The sequence below is a fragment of the Gracilinanus agilis genome, chromosome 2 (genome assembly GCF_016433145.1).
Source record: "Gracilinanus agilis isolate LMUSP501 chromosome 2, AgileGrace, whole genome shotgun sequence".
In the NCBI taxonomy this organism is placed as follows: domain Eukaryota; kingdom Metazoa; phylum Chordata; class Mammalia; order Didelphimorphia; family Didelphidae; genus Gracilinanus; species Gracilinanus agilis.
Window position 1 is genome coordinate 500,682,763 of NC_058131.1, and position 18,144 is coordinate 500,700,906.

The following is an 18,144-nucleotide window of genomic DNA, read 5'->3' on the forward strand; positions in this document are numbered from 1 at the left end:
GAATTGTCCTGGGTCATTGTATTGCTGCTGGTACAGAGGTCCATTACATTCGATTTTACCACAGTATATCAGTCTCTGTGTACAGTGTTCTTCTGGCTCTGCTCCTTTCGCTCTACATCAGTTCCCGGAGGTCTCTAAAAATTCATTTTTAATACTGCTTATGCCTGTAATTTTTTTCCCTTTTTAAAAAAATAAAATTTCTAAAACCATGTTCTACTCCTAAGTAGGATTTTTCTTTTTCCTCTTTGTTTAAATACAAAATATCTAAAACCTGTAATTCTTTTAAAAATTTTTTTACAGGTCAAACATTGACAACTTGAGAAAATTATGAATTTGTGTCATCTTTTCAGAAATGTCATGTGATTAAGAATACCCTTCTACAAATTATAGAAAGATAATATTTTCAAATCCCTTCTTCTTCAAATGCAGTACAAGTGAAATGGACCTGAAAGGATTAAAGTTGCTAAAAGCTGTGGTTTCCTTGGCATTAGTGATAAAGAAATACTATTTTGAGGAGTCTGATAGCAACAGTGAAGTAGCTTTTATGAAGGATGAGAACATTGATTGGGAACAAGGATGCTTTGAGAGCCTTTGTTTTAGTCGTTATTTCTGCAAATTGACGCTCAATTATCTTTTATATGTAGTTGCACATAACTCATTTTACTTTTATGACCAAAGCAAGCTAACAGCAGTAACATTTTTTTTTTTAAATGACAAGATCCAGGGCAATTCTTTAACTGATTAGGTATTGCTTCATTTATCTACAGCAAGGGCCAGCTAACCTATGGCTTGCCTATTTTTTTTTGTATAACCAATAAACTAAGGATTTTTATACTTTACAATATAACCAGACTTTATTTTAAAATTCAGTGTCACTCGGGGCAGCTGGGTAACTCAGTGGATTGAGAGCCAGGCCTAGAGACGGGAGGTCCTAGGTTCAAATCTGGCCTCAGACACTTCCCAGCTGTGTGACCCTGGGCAAGTCACTTGACCCCCATTGCTTTCACCTATAAGTCAATACACAGAAGTTAAGGGTTTAAAATTTTAAAAAAATTATTAAAAAAAAAATTCAGTGTCACTGTTAATTCACTGATCTTCCGAAAACAAGCCATGGCCATTTTTTTTTTTGCTAATGCCTGTTCTACAGCATAATATAATAATTAAAACCAGACCTAGGATTAATGAGTAAGCAGTTCTTGGGAACACATTTTAATATTAATATTTATAAATGTACATGTATTATTTGATGACATAATTCCCATCGTACATTGCTATTTTTGTTGTTTTGAATTGAATGAGTTGTCATGGAGATTCAGTTTTCAGTGGATAGTATAACATTTGGGTACTTTTGGAGAAAGTTTTACCTAGGACATATTGCAATTGTCTTAATTTTTGTCATGCTCTAGAAAAGAAAGGGCTAAATTGTGTTCAGATTACCCAATTTACTTAGAGAAAATGTATGTGTTGTACATTTTGGAACAAAAAATTTTCAGTGGTTAAAATAAAATTTTGCTTTTTTGGGAGGGTGGGGCAAAGAAGAGAACACCAAATCTTTAGTTTTATTGGTTTAGGCAGTAATGGGCAAACTACAGCCTGCGGGCCAGATGCACCCCTTGAAATGTTCTATCTGGCTACAAGACATTATTCCTAATCTGACGAATACAATGAGTAGGATACAATACAATGAAACTTGGAAAGAGTTGCCTTAGAAACAGACTGACAGATGAGCATTTCCTTTCCTTTGGCCCCTCTTTAAAAAGTTTGCCCATCACTGGTTTAGGGAATTCTTCCCAGTAAAGAAGCTCTTGAGAATTAGTTCCTGCTTTGCAATATAGAATCTTAAGAGAGTTGCCTGGGACATTGAGAGATTAAGTGATTTCCCTGCTATAGTAGGTATCAGAGGTATGACATAGGTTTTCTTTACTGTGGTTGGATCTTTATCCCCCTTTGTTTTGCCAGAGTTCACATCAGTTACTTAGAAAATTCAGTTGATTTGGACTAGCTGATTGCAAGTAAAGTGCTACTATCTCTAAATCTCAAACTTTAAAAAATATGCTTAGATATACAAGCAATATACAAAGGAATAGGCCCTGTATTTCTTGTATTTAAATGTTATATCATCACATATATGTTGTCCATGTGTTTCTCAAAGGAAAAAGATGCTGGACCCCCCTCATCCCTCCAGAGGAACTCTAAATACACTGAGAGAATGTCTGTGTTAAATGGTATAAATTTCTTTTTCAGAGCCTTTCCCAATTGTAAATTTGCTGAAAAATGCTTGTTTATTCATCCAAACTGTAAATATGATGCAAAATGTACTAAGCCAGATTGTCCCTACACTCATGCCAGTAGACGAATCCCAGTGCTGCCTCCCAAACCAGGTTAGTCATTTTTGTAGTTTACCATTTGGGACTTTTGTTTGGGCTGGTTTATTGTTGGGAGAGCAGGGTGACAGTTTTATGAGATAGTATGATATCAGATGTTTCATTTTTTTGGTTTGGGAATTTTTTGAATGGAATTATCATAGCTGAATTAATTGGTGTCTTTTGTGCAGGGTGGGGAGGTATGTGTATGTCTGTCTTAAATGGAGAGAATCTTTTCCCCATTTTTGTGTAACACTAGCTACTTTATTTCATTATGATAACATTTTCTATTCTAAGAAACACAATGAAATAGTGTTATATATTTAAGGGGACCAGTTTAGTCTGATTTGGAAGAATACATTTTGGGGTAGTCTGTTCTATATAGCATTTTGAAATTGATTTTAATAAAAATACGCAACTTCTCAATTTTTAGAAGAGGTAAAATTTTTGGTTTTAAAATTGTCCATTAAAAATTAATTGTGTTTCATTAGTCCATCCTGAATTCTTATTTTATCAACAGCACCAACGCCAACACCAACATCTTCCAGTAGTCAGCTTTGCCGTTACTTCCCTGCTTGTAAGAAAATGGAATGTCCCTTCTATCATCCGAAAGTAAGATGTTGTACTCCTTCTTTGAGATAGATTGTTGATGTGTAAACCAACTAGGTATGAAACTTTTAGATCAATGGACCCTTAATTTACAGAGAACCTAATTTGTTGCTGTAGGAAAAATCTAAAAAGAGAACTATTCTTCAACCTATTCTACTTTAGCTGCCTTAATTTTTGTCACTTCACTGTAGTGAGTAGATTGATTGGAGTACTTGGAGAAGACTGATTTAAAGTACTTGGTGAGAGTTGAATAAATGAGATAGTGAGATTGAATGTTAGATGTGACCTTTTTTAGTAAAGCTTTCCAACCCATATTTCAAGACACTTTATTTTAAACTTTTACCTTCTTCCTTAGAATCAATACTATGTATTGGTTCCAAGGCAGAAGAGCAGTAAGGGCTAGGCAATGGGGGTTAAGTGACTTGTCCAGGGTCACACAGCTAGAAGGGTTTAAAGCCAGATTTGAACCCAGGACCTCCTGTCTCTAGGCCTGGCTCTCAGTCCACTGAGCTATCCAACTGCCCTCTTGTTTCGTCATTTTTTACGTCAGAAAAGAAGCATTCCTCAACCTAGATAAGAGCCAAGAGGTAGAGAATTTAACTGTTCTATTTATATCCCCATAATTTGTACTATAATAACTCAAAATTAGGAAGGAACGGGGGGGGGGGGGAATGTATATTGAAGGATCAGATATTTTCTGGAATTGGATATTTAAGAGTGGGGAGGTGGGAGTATCTCTTGTAAACCAACCTATTCAGCCCAAATCTATTTTGTTATTGGCTGGACCAGTATGAGTGGAGAGCCTTCAATGCTTCCTTTTAGATTGGATTAATGTTTGGGTAGCATTATTGAGGCTAGTGTGCCATTATATCCAAGATGGTAATGATAGTAACTGGCTCCTCACTTTTGGTTTTTGTGGTGAGTTTTCTTTCATCTCATACTAAGATATCAGCCTGGTTTCTTCATCTATAAATGAAGAGTTTTATCTTTAGAGACTGCCTTCTAGATATAAACCCTACTAAGAAGATACCATCAGTTTGCAGTTTGGACCAACTGCTAGGCTGCCTGGAGGATATTTAATTTATCTAAAAGTTAATTGTTTTAAATTTTACTATTTGCTTTGAAAGCAAAGGATGGACTTTGTTGTGTATAGCTAACCAAAAATATGAGAACAGATCTACTTTTTTCCCTACTACTGAAAAGTTTAGTTTGTCATATTTAAAGAATCTAGATAGGGCAATTCAGTGAGGTGTTTCTTTAAGTCTTAATGTTGTTATAAATCAGGCATGAACGGATGAGAAGACGGCAAGTTAAAATGAAAACTATTGCTTTTGATGACTTTGCATAAGGCCTTTGATATTCATGGGCAAGTATAGGCTGGGATGAAAATGTTATGGGTTAGGTATCTTCATATTAAATTTTTTACATACTAATAAAGCCAAATTTAAAAAACCTTTATCTTTAGCACTGTAGGTTTAACACTCAGTGTACGAGACCTGACTGCACATTTTACCATCCAGCAATTACTGTGCCACCACGTCATGCCTTGAAATGGACTCGACCTCAAACCAGGTAAAATCAAAATGACAAAGTCTTCGGAGGGGGAGAATAGGTAGTATATTGTGGAAGGAGAGTTGGGTTAAGAATCAAGAGGACTTGACATGTTGCGGTTTTGTAAGTTTTCAGGGCTTTTGATTTTTCTCATCTCTAAAATGAATAATAGGCCTTATTAAATTTAATTCAATAAACATTTTCTTTGTGTGCCTGCTACTTTACTTAGATGGTCTGAAAGGTCCCCGGTAACTCTAATGCTTTATGAATTCAATAAATAATATGTAATTAAATTAGTTTCAACATTTGAAAGTGTTATTAGGGAACAAAAGATAGAAAAAAAGTGCTTCTGTTATGCTACTTAAAGTTGAAAAAAGGCAGATTTCGGTTTGATGTAAGGAAAAGCTTTTCTACTACTAAAAACTACTCAGAATTTTTATGGACTGCCTTGAAAAGAGAGAGGTTCTTCCCTTACTAGAGCAAAGCTTGGATGATCACTTTTGATGGTCTCTGGAATCTCTTTCAAGTCAAGAATGTTGTTAAAACAAATCTCTTTTCTTATTCCATTTAGAGGCTTGTGTAATTCCACATTTCAATTCAAGTATTATTTGTTGAATGTTAGTATTACGGGGACATATTTTGAGGAATTTAGGAATTGCTTCTAAATTCATCAGGAAGAATTAAAACACCAGTCAGTTTTCCTGTTTATTTCTCCAGAACTTTTAGAGTAGGTAGTCAAGTTAAATATGGCAGTTCTGGGAATTCACTAAATTTGACCCTTTTAATAAATGCTTAAAAACTGAGTATGGCAGAGTGTAACTAGACTTTAAAAAGCAGTATTGATCTACATACAGCAGATTTCCGGAAAAAGGGAAGAATGGTAAAGCAATAATTTATGTATTGTTTTTGTTTTAGTGAATGACAACCAGACATAGTAGCTAGAAGATCATGGATTTTAAAGCTCCCATCTTTGAACTCTACTGGTGAAAGACATTCTACAAATTTATCAGATCTTTTGAACTTGGAATATATTGTTTTCATAATATGAAGTTTGTTGCCTATTTGAAGTGTCTAATTTTTCAAATTTGTAAGTTTTATTAAGTGGTTTTAACATGGGTTTTTTACTATGAAGAGAAGTCAGTGTAAGGAAAAAAAAACTTACTTTAAATTCCATTAAAACATTTTGAGGCATGGTTTGTATCCTGCTACTTTTGAGTCCCAGTGTTCATAAAATTAGAATCTGAGTGTGATGTTATTATCTAAAGTAAAAGATTGAATGTATCATTTTTTTATGAGGCCTATATTAGTGCTATGTATATATAAAGACAGTTGCCCTTAACCAGTCTGAAACTTGAAATGTGCAGGGGAATACTAAGAATAAAAATAGTGTTGGGTGAAACATCAAGTGATTTTTTTTTTTTTCATTTTGATAAGCATGGAAATACATGGATGTAGACCCTGCAGTTTAAATGCAGCCTCATTGCTTTGTAAAGTGTTTTTTGAAAGTCAAATGTGATTCACTTACCAGAGTTTTTTCCAGAGCAAATTTGCTATTAAAAGAATGGGAGGGGGGTTGGGGCACGAGGCAGTGTTGGGAGTCTGTTTCGTTTGTTTCGTTTGTTTTTAGTAAAATATTTAGAATGGCAACTGCAAAAAATGTGTACAATGTGCAATTCTTTAAAATGTTTTCATTTACTATTCAGTTACATATGCTTTTTTTCAGTAAATCTTTTGGGGAACTACATTTTCACAAAAAAATATACAAAATAATTTTTACAAGTATACACACACACACACAAGATATCAGAAAACAGCTACACAGTTTAAATTCTGCTTTAACAAATATATAGCTATACATATATCTTCACGTTATGAAAATTAACACACCAGGAAATTATAATTGTGTGGAGAAGCATACTTGCAAGGTTAGTTTTTTTAATATAAAGCAGATCTGAATTAATTATACATTTTAAGATTATAAGACCAAAGTTAATTGGAAGGATTTGCCCAAATGGATTATGGAATATAGAGAAATGCATTAAAAATATGTATACATATATATTTTATGTGTGATAAATTGAGTATGACTGTACCTTTGGGACCATTTAAAACACAGAACAAAAATTCCATTTGCTTAAAAGCAAAGACCATCATATATACTACGGAATGAAACAGAATGCAAAAGTTACGTATGGACCATTGGCTGTGAATGAAGGAGAGATGGAAACAATGATTTTCAAAAACAAATTTAAATAAAAGGCAAGGAACTATTGGATTTACTTTCCCCTTATGTAGATTAATTTAAAAACATGTATACTAACTCTTGTGTGGCCTGGTGCATCCTACATCCTATCTAGTTCGTATAAGTGAACCAACTTAATCAATAGAATAGTCTCCTTTAGAAACATCCTTGTTTCACAAAATTGATAAAAGGTAGAATTTTTATGCTGATTCTAAAGGCATAAAAAAAGGAGGGAATGCAGACTAAAAGTACTTTTTTCCATATGCAAAGCTTTATAAGAACCATCTCATACCTGTCCCCACTCCCAACCTCTCCACCCTCTAAATAAATAAGTACAAAGCTGTTTGATTTTGGGGAAATGATAGTTCCTTTACTTTCTTGTTTAAACTAATCTATTAAACTTAATGACAGTTATTTTGAGAAACAAGGCCTTTCAGATAAAGTAGTAGTGAACAAACCTATTTGGTTCAAATGGTCTTTTGGAAGAAATTTAGACTATTCTTTAAACGGTAAATTATCTTCACCCATAATGTATGCTTTAAAAAAAAAAAAGGTGAACAGCTGTTGGAAGTTGAATAAATGATCTGGGGAGAAAAATCATACTAAGCTTAAACTCATCATTTTTGACCTTGAAATGTAACAATTTGTCACTTTATACAATATCAACTGCTTTGTTTCTTACGGTTATTTTGATGTGGAAAATTACACATAAAACAAATGCTGGGCATTTTTAAAAGTTTGACCCAAAATGAACAGGAACAGAGGAGCAAAGAAGGGAGATGGTTTTGGTCTGACAGTAGCACAGTGATTGGTACAAAGAGTGCATAGTAGGCTTTGGCATGCTTGTGTTTATAAACCCAGTGGAATCATCAGTAAAAGGAAGTCATCGGTTACAAGTTGATAAAATTAACCAGCTAAATATCATGCACACAAATAATTTTCTGGGTTTTAAAAACAAAATTGGAAAAGATTCTAATAAAATATGGCAGTTTTATACATGTGACCTGCCAAATTTTATCCTTTGCAAACCTAATTTTTGAAATTTTAATTAGCAACATGGTTTTAGGCTTAAGGCTTATCTTATATCTGCCAAATTTCAATGGTGTAAATCATGAAATCTGTACTCTTAACCTGAAAAAGACATAAGGCTTCTGATTTTCCAAAACAGTTCATTCCCAACGAGGGCTTACTATGCACTGCCTGAAGGGGAAAAATTCTCCACTTTCTTTCAGAGCTAATTTTTTTTAAAATGGGATACATAGAGGAAATGTGAGCATGCTACTCAGTACTGTCACATTGATTTATATGATATATGGCCAAATAAATTCTAGTTATAAATTCATCACAGACATTAAATCAAGTGACAGCTTCAGTACTGCAGCTCTGTTTCCTACCATATACATAAAAAGGCAACTATGATGAATTCTTTAAAAAGCAGTTGGCCAGAGTTGATTTACTTACCCCATAACCCAACATTTTACTATTGCTTAACTGGCCTTATCACTGATAGGAAATAATAATTCCTAGTTGTGTTTTGTGCTGAGTGAACATTAAAATCTTTAAAATGAACAGTCCCACTGGGCAGTTTAGGAAAGATGACTTCTCTACTTCTCTATAGGTAGCACTGTATTGTTAGGGAAAATCATGTTAATTGGAAAGTGATTATGAGATCAAGAAAATGACTGAAACCTAAAAGTAGTTTCATCCAGGACTTAAGGAAAATCCATTGATGTTAAAAGTTTGTTAACTAGGGGATATGAAAGAATATATTTCAGCTATCTTTCCAGATGAACTTGTGTACCTGGAAATGCTATTTGGAATTTTGTAATAAGGATGAGATGATACCTATTAAGTTTTATAATAGAAGATCTTAAGATATTATTCATCTAATGTTTTTGCCCAAGAGAACAGAATTTGATCAGCCTTTGTCACAAACAATGGCCATCTGAATTTCACGCCATACAGCAAAATCTTGGCATTGTTCATAAAAGTAAATCATTTTTGTATGTGCCACACTGAGCCAATCTGGAAGCATGTTAGATAAATCTGAACACCTTGTTAAATTAAGCTACTGGGATACTATCTATGCACTCAAAACTTTGTACCCCAGTGGCTTCAAGGAATAGTCTACCATTTAAATCTTCAAGTGTCTCTGTCTGCCTTTAGCATTGGGTGGAGGAGGAGGAGAGAGGAGGGAGTCAGTCAGCTCAGTTTAGATTTTGGGATATGTTAAAGCTGTACTTTAATTTCAAACAAATAAAATCATGCTAGGTGTACTGGATTTCAGTCGTAAATAATGGGAACAGTTATACGTATGCCATTCATCTGTGTAAGTCAACTAAGTAATTTTAATGTGTTCAATTTTGAAACATCAATGTTCATTTGATTTAGTGTTTTTAAAAATTATATTGGAAGGGGACAGCTGGGTAGCTCAGTGGATTGAGAGCCAGGCCTAGAGACAGGAGGTCCTAGGTTCAAACCCGGCCTCAGACACTTCCCAGCTGTGTGACCCTGGGCAAGTCACTTGACCCCCATTGCCTACCCTTACCACTCTTCCACGTAGGAGCCAATACACAGTATTGACTCCAAGACAGAAGGTAAGGGTTTAAAAAAAAATTATATTGGAAACCAAGCCTGTACTCTGATGATAAAATTGCATGAATCTTCCCATTTGGGGTGGGGAGGAGGGGGGAAGTTCCCTCACGCTAAATTTATACCAAGGATTAATCATAAGGAGTGAATTTGTTTTGTATTCATACTTATTAATGTGAGTCATAAGTTCATCCTAAATAGTATTGAGTCCCACGGTTGGAAGAGACCTCAGAAAAAAACAATTTAAATCTTACCAAAACATGAATCAGTTATGTTTTTCAAACATGCTGTATTCTAGTTGAGTTTTATTCCTGTCTAAATTCTCTGCATTTAAAAATCTCTTATTGAAAATGAGTAGTTTATCACCCAAATAACATGAGAATGATTTTCCCAATTTTCCATTATATAGGTTGCTAAAATGTTCTTTTTATGTTTACATAATGTCTGAACCTTAGAAAAAAGGTGAGAGTTCAAATATTGTGGGGCTGTCACCGTGAGTTTATTAATAAAGCAGTAATAACTAGAGTTATACTTTTAACCTTGGGCAAGGTACTCACAAAGTGGAGTAAAAATTGTTTCTAAGTCAGGGTGAGAGGTCTATGAGAGCAGCTTCATGTGCGTTTTTAGCAAGCACCTGATTTACCAGGTGTGGGAGATGACAGTTTGAATTATCATTTTTTTCCAGGAAAATTTACTAAAGCCATTGTCAGACTTTAGACTGCTACCAGTTTGCAGAAATGAATAAGACATTTGCATTTTGAAATTACTTTCCTTAGGAAAAAATAGAGTATATGATATTTCAATTGGCAGCCTTCAAAAAATATTTTCAGCATTACTTTTTTTTTTTTAACCAGTTTTCAGGCTTAGATCAGAAATAACCAATGCTTTTTGTTTCCTTTGGGGGGAGGGTGGATAAAAATGGCATAGAATAGATGTCTGGAAATTGTAGTAATAAGGTTAGAGAAGAGAATGAAACTAGAAGAGTTGGGAATATAGAGAATAAAGATCTTTCACCCACCAAAAAATAACTAATAACATGTACCTTATGGCTTTGCCAAGTTGATACAGAAAGCCTTGGAAATAATAATTTGTGTTTAAAATAAAATCCTGGATCTTATGTGAAGTCCACATCTAACTGATTAATCTGAATATTTTGATATCTGGCAGTGAACATATTACCAACATGATTAAGTACTAAAGCAAATATTTTGAATAAATAATCTTTCTGATTAAGATTCTAGGCATTTCCCCAATTTTGGTTTATCTTGGGGTTAGCACCATTTCTTGATCATGCAAAAGGCTTCTCTTATTGTATTCTTGAGTTACTTCACATAGTTCCTTCAGTATTCCATTCATCTTCAGTGTGGCATATGCATGCATTTCCAGACAAATAAGCTGCAGTTTGAAATAAATACAGAAGTAAAATGTTAGAGGGAAAATTGCAAATGTGTTCAGTGCACTTAAATTTTAATGAAGTTCTAAAATGCTAAAAAAGATGTTCTAAAAGTGAGTTGTTAACGACTTGTTAAATTGTTTTTGCAAGTCTATAGTATTAGCTAGCAGTTCTATGAAGGAATTCTAGTTTTTCCTACCATATTTTACCCAAATATGAAATAATCTGTTCAATCACATTCTATAAACAGAATTTTTGAAGGCCATCTTCTCATAAGCTACTTAGTAAATATTTCCCTGCAGTTTTTCTTCATTAAAGCCATTCTACCCTTCCTAGTCCTTTTGCAAGTAGGGAAAGATTACCAACCTGCAGTCATCCCCTCCAGCACTGACAACATGTCGATCACCACTTGTAAACCGAATATTGGTCAAATGTGCAGAGTGACCTAAGAACCTTTTGTGTTTTGCCTAAATGAATGGGGAGCAGAAAATCACAGTGAACATGAGACATCAGGGCAAGTTTTCATTAGGAGATTAAAAACTAAAACTCACATTAAAGATATGCTAGAAAACTATCTTAAGTACTTTCTAAATCTCTGCTTACATGTGGTTACATTACATGTGGCTTTAGTCCAAAGACATTCCTCCTAGTGGATAAGATTTAGGCCTAAGATACAAAAGTGACCAGGTATTATGGTACAAATAATAAAAGTTAATAAATAAGAAAAATAAGAAAAAAGTTAATAAGGTAACAAAATTAAGTTTCTAGACAAAGAATTGTCCAGTTATTTTGGGGTGGGCAGCTAATATTTTGATTAGCAATGAAAGGGAAAATATCTAGAATGTGATAACCATTTTGACTCTTAAAAAAGATATCATTAGGATAACTTCCAAAGATGGTAACTATATATCTTTGGAGGAAAAAAGTACTTCTCTGGCAATCAAATATTAAGTATCTACAATGTGCCAAGCTTTGGGGATCCAAATATGAATGCAGTGAATGAAACAACCCCTACTTGCAAGAAGTGTTTGTGATCTAATTGGAATGGGAAGCTAGCACTTGTGTGTAAAACAAAAATTTTTTGAATTGTGTGCACATTAAGTTTTAAAGCTTTTTTTTGCTCATGTTCATGTATGTTAGGCAATGAGTTACCCTAACAGATTTGGAAATTTCAAGGAAATTTGGCCAGTAAGCATTTAGGGAGAAATTTGAAATATTTCCAAATGAAAAAATACTGACTTCCGTAGACTACAGTTACAAATATTATTTATGAATGGTCACCATGGAACATCTGTCCCAGAATTGCCCTTTCTCCTCTGCTGCCACCCTTTGGGATTTCCACTTTAGATACCATGCAAACAATTTTCTTAAGTGGAAAAATGCTTTTTGGGTATCAAATAAGTACATATAACTTAGAAGGCAATGTATTCTTAAGTTGGTGCCTTGCCTATAACCGCTTTTTGACTTAAGAAATGTTACAAGGTGAAACACACTGTGCTAGGTGGTGGGAAAATATGTGTATATTTAAAGCTTCTGACCCTAAAGGAAGTTCACTTATTTTAAGTAAAAATGATTAAGTGAACTGGTACAATAAACACTAAGCAAAAATAAACTTACAAATTTTTCTGGACATGGAAAATCAAATAGTTTGACCATGCCAAAGTCATCTCCAGTTACCAGGTTGATTCCTGAATGAGACACGCAGGCACAATTGACATCAGCTTTCTCAGTATGTCTTGACCATATTCCAACCACTTCATCTCCTAGAATGCTGAGGGTCGGGGAAGAGGTACAGAGAAAAGTCATTCTGTCTACTGGAAAATCTCAAAGTTATAAAATAACATGTTTTTGGTAATTAGTGTGTGATTTAAATTGACTTTTGAAGAAATGAAACTCAGAACATGCAATTAAAAGGGAAAGTTATAAGGAAAGAACTAAACGCAGGGGATAACTCACAGAACTAAGAGTTACAGTGAGAATGCCTGTTTGATTTATATTTTTATAAAAAGTTAGACACTAAATTATTTAGGGTCAGTGGATTTTTTTCATATTTAAAAGGGTGTTTAAGACTCTTTCCAAAGATTAATAAAACTTTCCAACAGAACTGTCCTGGCTACTATGTAAGTCAGTAAAAGTTCAATTTCCTCAAAGTAATCATGGGTGGTAACAAATCTTGTGGTTCCTTTTATCCTACACAATTAAAAAAAAAAAAAACTACAAGCAAACATGATTAGAAAAAATAATATATCAGCCTATCAAGGTTACCCTGCCATTTTCATCTGCCTAGAATCTAGTCCTTGCTGTGTCTCAATATGTAGTTCTTGTATTCCTGCAATATGAAGTTCACAGTTTCTCTTGGTTTGTGTTTCTAAAACAGAATGTTGTGGATATGCTGAAATTCACTACACTGACTCGTCTGCGTGTAAGACCTGAGAGAAAAGTAGCCGCTGCTGTTTAAACAGAACAAAGCCATTTGTCTCTTTCCAAAGCTAAAGCTGCTGCCTCTGGAAGAGAGAAACAGCTGACAGAGAACTCAGATTGGCCATTGTTTCTGTTTTGTTTCAGACAGCTCTTGCTTTACACAGAAATAGTTTAGAAAAATGATTCTCTTGAAAGGCTATCAGAAAATTTCTGAACCTGTGAAACATTTACCTCGTCCAGGTAGCCCAAGTTATTCTGTCAATGGCTGCCTGATCCACAAGCTGTTTTCCTGAAGGCACTTCATAGACATGTCGTTTATATGAACCAGTGGAGACCTTTAATTATAATGAAAAAGGAACAAGGTTTCAATTAGATGAAAGGCTGAAAAAATCATGAGTATATGCTATGTCGTACATTGAGTAATGCTGCCACCTAATTTATATCACCAAAGTAAAATGAGCATTATAAAAATCAGTTTTTCCTAAGGAAATAAGAGTGACTAGTCAAAATGTTGAGATACAGAAATAATATGGAAATTAAAATGGAATAGTATAAACGTCAAATTTAAGTGCACCTAAGCTCTAGCACAACCACTCTGCTAAGCCCTTCAGACCATCCCAGGGATTATACCTGAAGATAACAGCTGTCCGCAGAAAAGTCCATCTGAATAACAAAGCTTGGGATGTCTTTGCAGTAGCTGATTCGGTTCAGGCTGGGGCCCAATGTTAGGTCATAAAAATCCACGGCATTCTCGTTAGAGCCCACGGCCAAGTATCTGGAGTCTGGACTAAACCTGAATATAGAAGGAAAGACACTGAAGCTTACAAAAAGCACGAGCTTTTCCATTCTTGACCACAGAGTTTCTAAGTTTCGGCAAACGCCAGGCCTGGACGAACAGGAGCCTAATTTTAATTGATACACAACTTGTCAAAATGAATTAGATCTACTTTTGTAAACGATAGGAGCCTCCTGAAGAGCTGTGAATGTAATGAAGCCAAGATTCCACTTTCTGTTCCAAACGGCTGTTTTCCCAGCTTGTCTCCCAAGTCCATTTGAAATGTTTGTTGGTGTCTGAGAATGCATGTCCAGAGCATCTGCGTCGAGGTAGCCAGTCACCTGGCACTGTGTTCACAGAGTCTTCTAAGCACATTTTTTTCTCCTCGGCTCCTTAGATGAGGGGTCTGAGGAATGCAGCGGATGGCCCTTAACTTTATAACAAAAACTCCCAGTGGTTTACGGCAGTGATGGGCAAACTTTTTAAAGAGGGGCCAAAGGAAAGGAAATGCTCCTGTCAGTCGGTTTTTAAGGCAACTCTTTCCAAGTTTCATTGTATTGTATCCTACTCGTTGTATTCGTCAGATTTGGAATAATGTGGCAGGGCCAGATAGAACATTTCAGGGGGCTGCATCTGGCCCACGAGCTGCAGTTTGCCCATCACTGGCTTATGGCATCAGATAAATGGGCTATCAGAAAACTAAAACTATTCATTATACTTTACTTTTCCTAATAACAACACATCTTAGTGTCCAGTGGTGTTACTTGATTTTTACAGCAATGCTATGAGGTAGAAAAGTCAGTCAACCAGCATTAAGTGTCTACGACATACCAGGCACTGCTCTATGCTGGGGACACGAGGGCAAAAAGCAAGTCCCTGTGCACAGACTAATGAGGGAGACCTTATACAGTGACTGCACAAACAACAGGCATACGAGATAAGCTGGAGCGGATACCCCACAGCGGAAAGGCAGCAGCATGGAGGGGCCCTGGGAGAAGGCAGCGCGGCCTTGCCTACGGCTGCTTCCTCAGAAATAGCTAGAATCCAGTTATCTCGTGCCTCACAGCCAGGTACGCTTCCTATCGCAGGCATAACTCATTTTATTGCACTTTGTTTTATTGTGCTTTAAAAAACATTTTTTTAAAACAAACTGAAGATCTGCAGCAACCCGTGCATCAAGCTAGTCTTTGGGTGCCATTTTTCCAACGGCGTGTCTCACATTTTGGTAATTCTGGTAACAGTTCAAACACTTTCATTATCTATTCTGGTGATCTGCGATCAGTGATCTCTGCTGTTACTGTTGTAATTGTTTTGGGGGTACCACAAACCAAGCCCATATAAGAGAGTGAACTTAATAAATGCTGTGCGTGCACTTACTGCCCATCGGCTGGCTGTTTCCTCCTCATCTGGTCTCCCTATTTCCTGAGACACATCATCATTGAAGAATGTTATATAAACTTAGTTGATAAAATAGCAGCAGGGTTTGAGAGGACTGACTTCAATTTTTAAAGAAGTTCTACTATGAGCAAAATGCTATCAAATAGCACTGAATGCTACAGAGAAATCTTTCATGAAAAGAAGTCAATCTTCATGACAAGCATCATTGTTGTCTTATTGTAAGAGATCGCCACAGCCACCACCACTCCGCCAGCATAAAGACTGACTCGGGTGACGGTTAGCCTTATTTTAGCAGCTAGGTACTACTAAACTAAGGTATTTTTTTTAGACATAATACTATTGTAGACTTAATACTTAAGAGACTACAATACGGTGTGAACATAACTTTTATAAGCACTAGGAAACAAAAAAAAATTGTGTGACTCTTCACTATAATATTTGCATTGTTATGATGGCCTGGAACTGAACCCACAATATCCAGTGTGTGCCTGAATATCAAATAATAACACAGTAATAAAGGGCCTCAAAGTAAGCGAAGTGTTTCCCTCCAAAAAAACCCTGGTTTTGCTGTTGTTTTTTTTGTCATGTCTGACTCTTCATAATCCTATTAGGAGTTTTCTTGGCAAAGATACTGGAATAGTTTTCCATTTCTTTCTCCAGGTCATTTCACAGTTGAGGAAATTGAAGCAAACAGGGCTAAATGACTTGTCCAGGGTCACCCAGCTAGTGTCTGAGGCCAAATTAGAACTCAGGAAGATGAGTTTGCCTGATTCCAGGCCTGGCCCTATATCCAGTGTGCCACCTAGCTGCCCTTTTGTGAGTATTTCAAATACTATCCATACTTTTCTGAGTAGGAAACTTAGGCTATGAGAAGTTAAGTGATTTCCCCATGTTAAGAAAAAAATATATAAATAATCAGTAGCATTTAGAAGATACTAAAGTAAAATAGAAGATACTAAAAAAAAAAAAAAATAAAAAATGATTAAAGTGAATATAAGAATTTAGGTTCCATTTCCTTACCTGGGATATACCCTAGTTTAAAAAAAACAACAAACTTTTATCTCCATGATGTCCCTGTCCTTTGGCACATCTGTTTCCTATGAAACCAATGCTAGCCTCTAGCTAGTAAATAATTGAGCACTTAAACTCTTTATAATCAAGAATACTACCAAGTCAGGAGACCTGAGTTCAAATTTGGACTCATAGCAAATGTGTGAACAAAGTCAAGTCAATTAGTCACTACAATTCTCAGTTCTTCAGGCAGAAAATGGGGCTAAGATACGGAACAATACTTCACAGGACTGTTAGAAGTAAAGCTTTTTTTAAGCCTTCCAGGGATTTTAAAATAAGTTTTTACTATGTAATGTTTAAAAAGGCTGCTCTTCATCTTCACTCTCAGATTAAAGAAGGAAGAATATAGAATAATGCCTGTCCTCCATCTCAAGTATTCTTTCTTTCCCTTTTTTTTTTTAAATTGTTTCCAATTTTCTTCATCTAGGCCCTTCTCTCATCCGCTGAGAAGTTAAGCAAGATGATACTTATTATATATGTGATGTAATGCAAAACATTTCCATATTAATGATGCTGCCAAAAAAAGCAAGAAAGATATGCTTTAGTCTGTACTCAAGAGCTCATCAATCACCTCTCTGGAGGTAGATTTCATTTTTCATCATACTATCTCAAGTATTTTCTTATTTCCACTATCAGGAAACACTAGAGATCGATCATAGGTGACATCTCTGACATTCTTCCTATTGCCAAGCTTTCTTACTGCTCTGAAGCTGAACTTTTGTCAATAATTTTTTCTATCTTTTAAATAAAACAGACTAAAGCATATTTAAGCAGGAAACTAACTTTTTTAAAGGGTTATTTTCATAATGTAAATATCCATTCCTCAGGATAGGGACCTATGATGACAAAAGAATAATTATTCTTTATGTGACTCAGCATTTAACAAAAATTTCTTTAATAACTATGGAGGGGGAAGGGAAGATAAATGTCCATATGGTAGACTTTGCAAAATAAAGTATCAGTACTAGTCAGATGCTTAAGGAGAATATTCCACAATTTAAGACAAAGGCAAAAAATTTGGAGGTCAAAGGAAAATTTATAGATGATTAGCGGGATGGGATTAATATTAGCCTTACTGGAAAAGGCTATGGAATTGGAGGCTCCTCAACTTGGAGGAAAAAAAAAGTGCTGATGAATAATTTAATATTTGTCTTTTAATATTTAGATGCCCAAACCTGAGGAAGCAGGTTTAGACACAAGCAACAACTTTCTGTCAGTGAAATTTTACTGACAAAGAATCTCCTGTTAGGGAAGTCTTTTCCATCCTGAAATTAATCCTCAAGGTAGATCATCAACTGTAGTAGGTCTTAAAAGAGGAGAGGATATAATATATTTTAAATGATTTGGGTGTGAGAAAGATAGTGGAAGATAATGGCAGAAGATTATGAGAAGATCTGTTTGATAAAAGACTGGAGACAAACATAAGTTTTCAGAAAAGTTTGATGTGTGTATGTAATCCAGTTTAATCACATCATTCTAAGAGGTTTTAAAAATGAAACCAGAAGGGGGCCAGTATACAGATGAAAAACAGAATAAATCTATCAGTATTTTTATAAGAGAGTATTTTTCAGTGATGATGGTGTGGAACCACCACTATGACCTTTTAAATGTCAGCCCCTAGATGTGTTACTTGGAAGCAGAAATGGAATTAAGGAAAACAAAGATGGAAGAACAGCTCAACTGGTCCAAGTATATACACAGAAGAGATCTACTTTGAAGCTTATGTAAT

At 35.1% G+C, this 18,144-nt stretch overlaps 2 protein-coding genes across 4 annotated transcripts in view; one reads left to right on the top strand and one right to left on the bottom strand.

The window, feature by feature from the left end:
- The window catches only part of ZC3H14 (zinc finger CCCH-type containing 14), a 63,813-nt gene extending 57,633 nt beyond the window's left edge, over positions 1 to 6,180 (top strand). Inside the window, exons 14-17 of the mRNA XM_044664995.1 lie at positions 2,245 to 2,381; positions 2,884 to 2,975; positions 4,438 to 4,544; positions 5,439 to 6,180. Coding sequence (XP_044520930.1) covers positions 2,245 to 2,381; positions 2,884 to 2,975; positions 4,438 to 4,544; positions 5,439 to 5,445 — 343 coding nt within the window. The 3' untranslated portion in view covers positions 5,446 to 6,180. The remainder of the gene's footprint in view (positions 1 to 2,244; positions 2,382 to 2,883; positions 2,976 to 4,437; positions 4,545 to 5,438) is intronic.
- A 4,535-nt stretch (positions 6,181 to 10,715) lies between these two features.
- Positions 10,716 to 18,144, bottom strand: part of EML5 (EMAP like 5) — a 197,919-nt gene continuing 190,490 nt past the window's right edge. For all 3 annotated transcript variants that reach the window (XM_044664992.1, XM_044664993.1, XM_044664994.1), the window contains 5 exons: positions 13,802 to 13,964; positions 13,403 to 13,506; positions 12,368 to 12,521; positions 11,117 to 11,217; positions 10,716 to 10,752 (listed from right to left, as the gene is read on the bottom strand). In XM_044664992.1, the coding sequence (XP_044520927.1) occupies positions 10,716 to 10,752; positions 11,117 to 11,217; positions 12,368 to 12,521; positions 13,403 to 13,506; positions 13,802 to 13,964 (559 nt within the window). The remainder of the gene's footprint in view (positions 10,753 to 11,116; positions 11,218 to 12,367; positions 12,522 to 13,402; positions 13,507 to 13,801; positions 13,965 to 18,144) is intronic.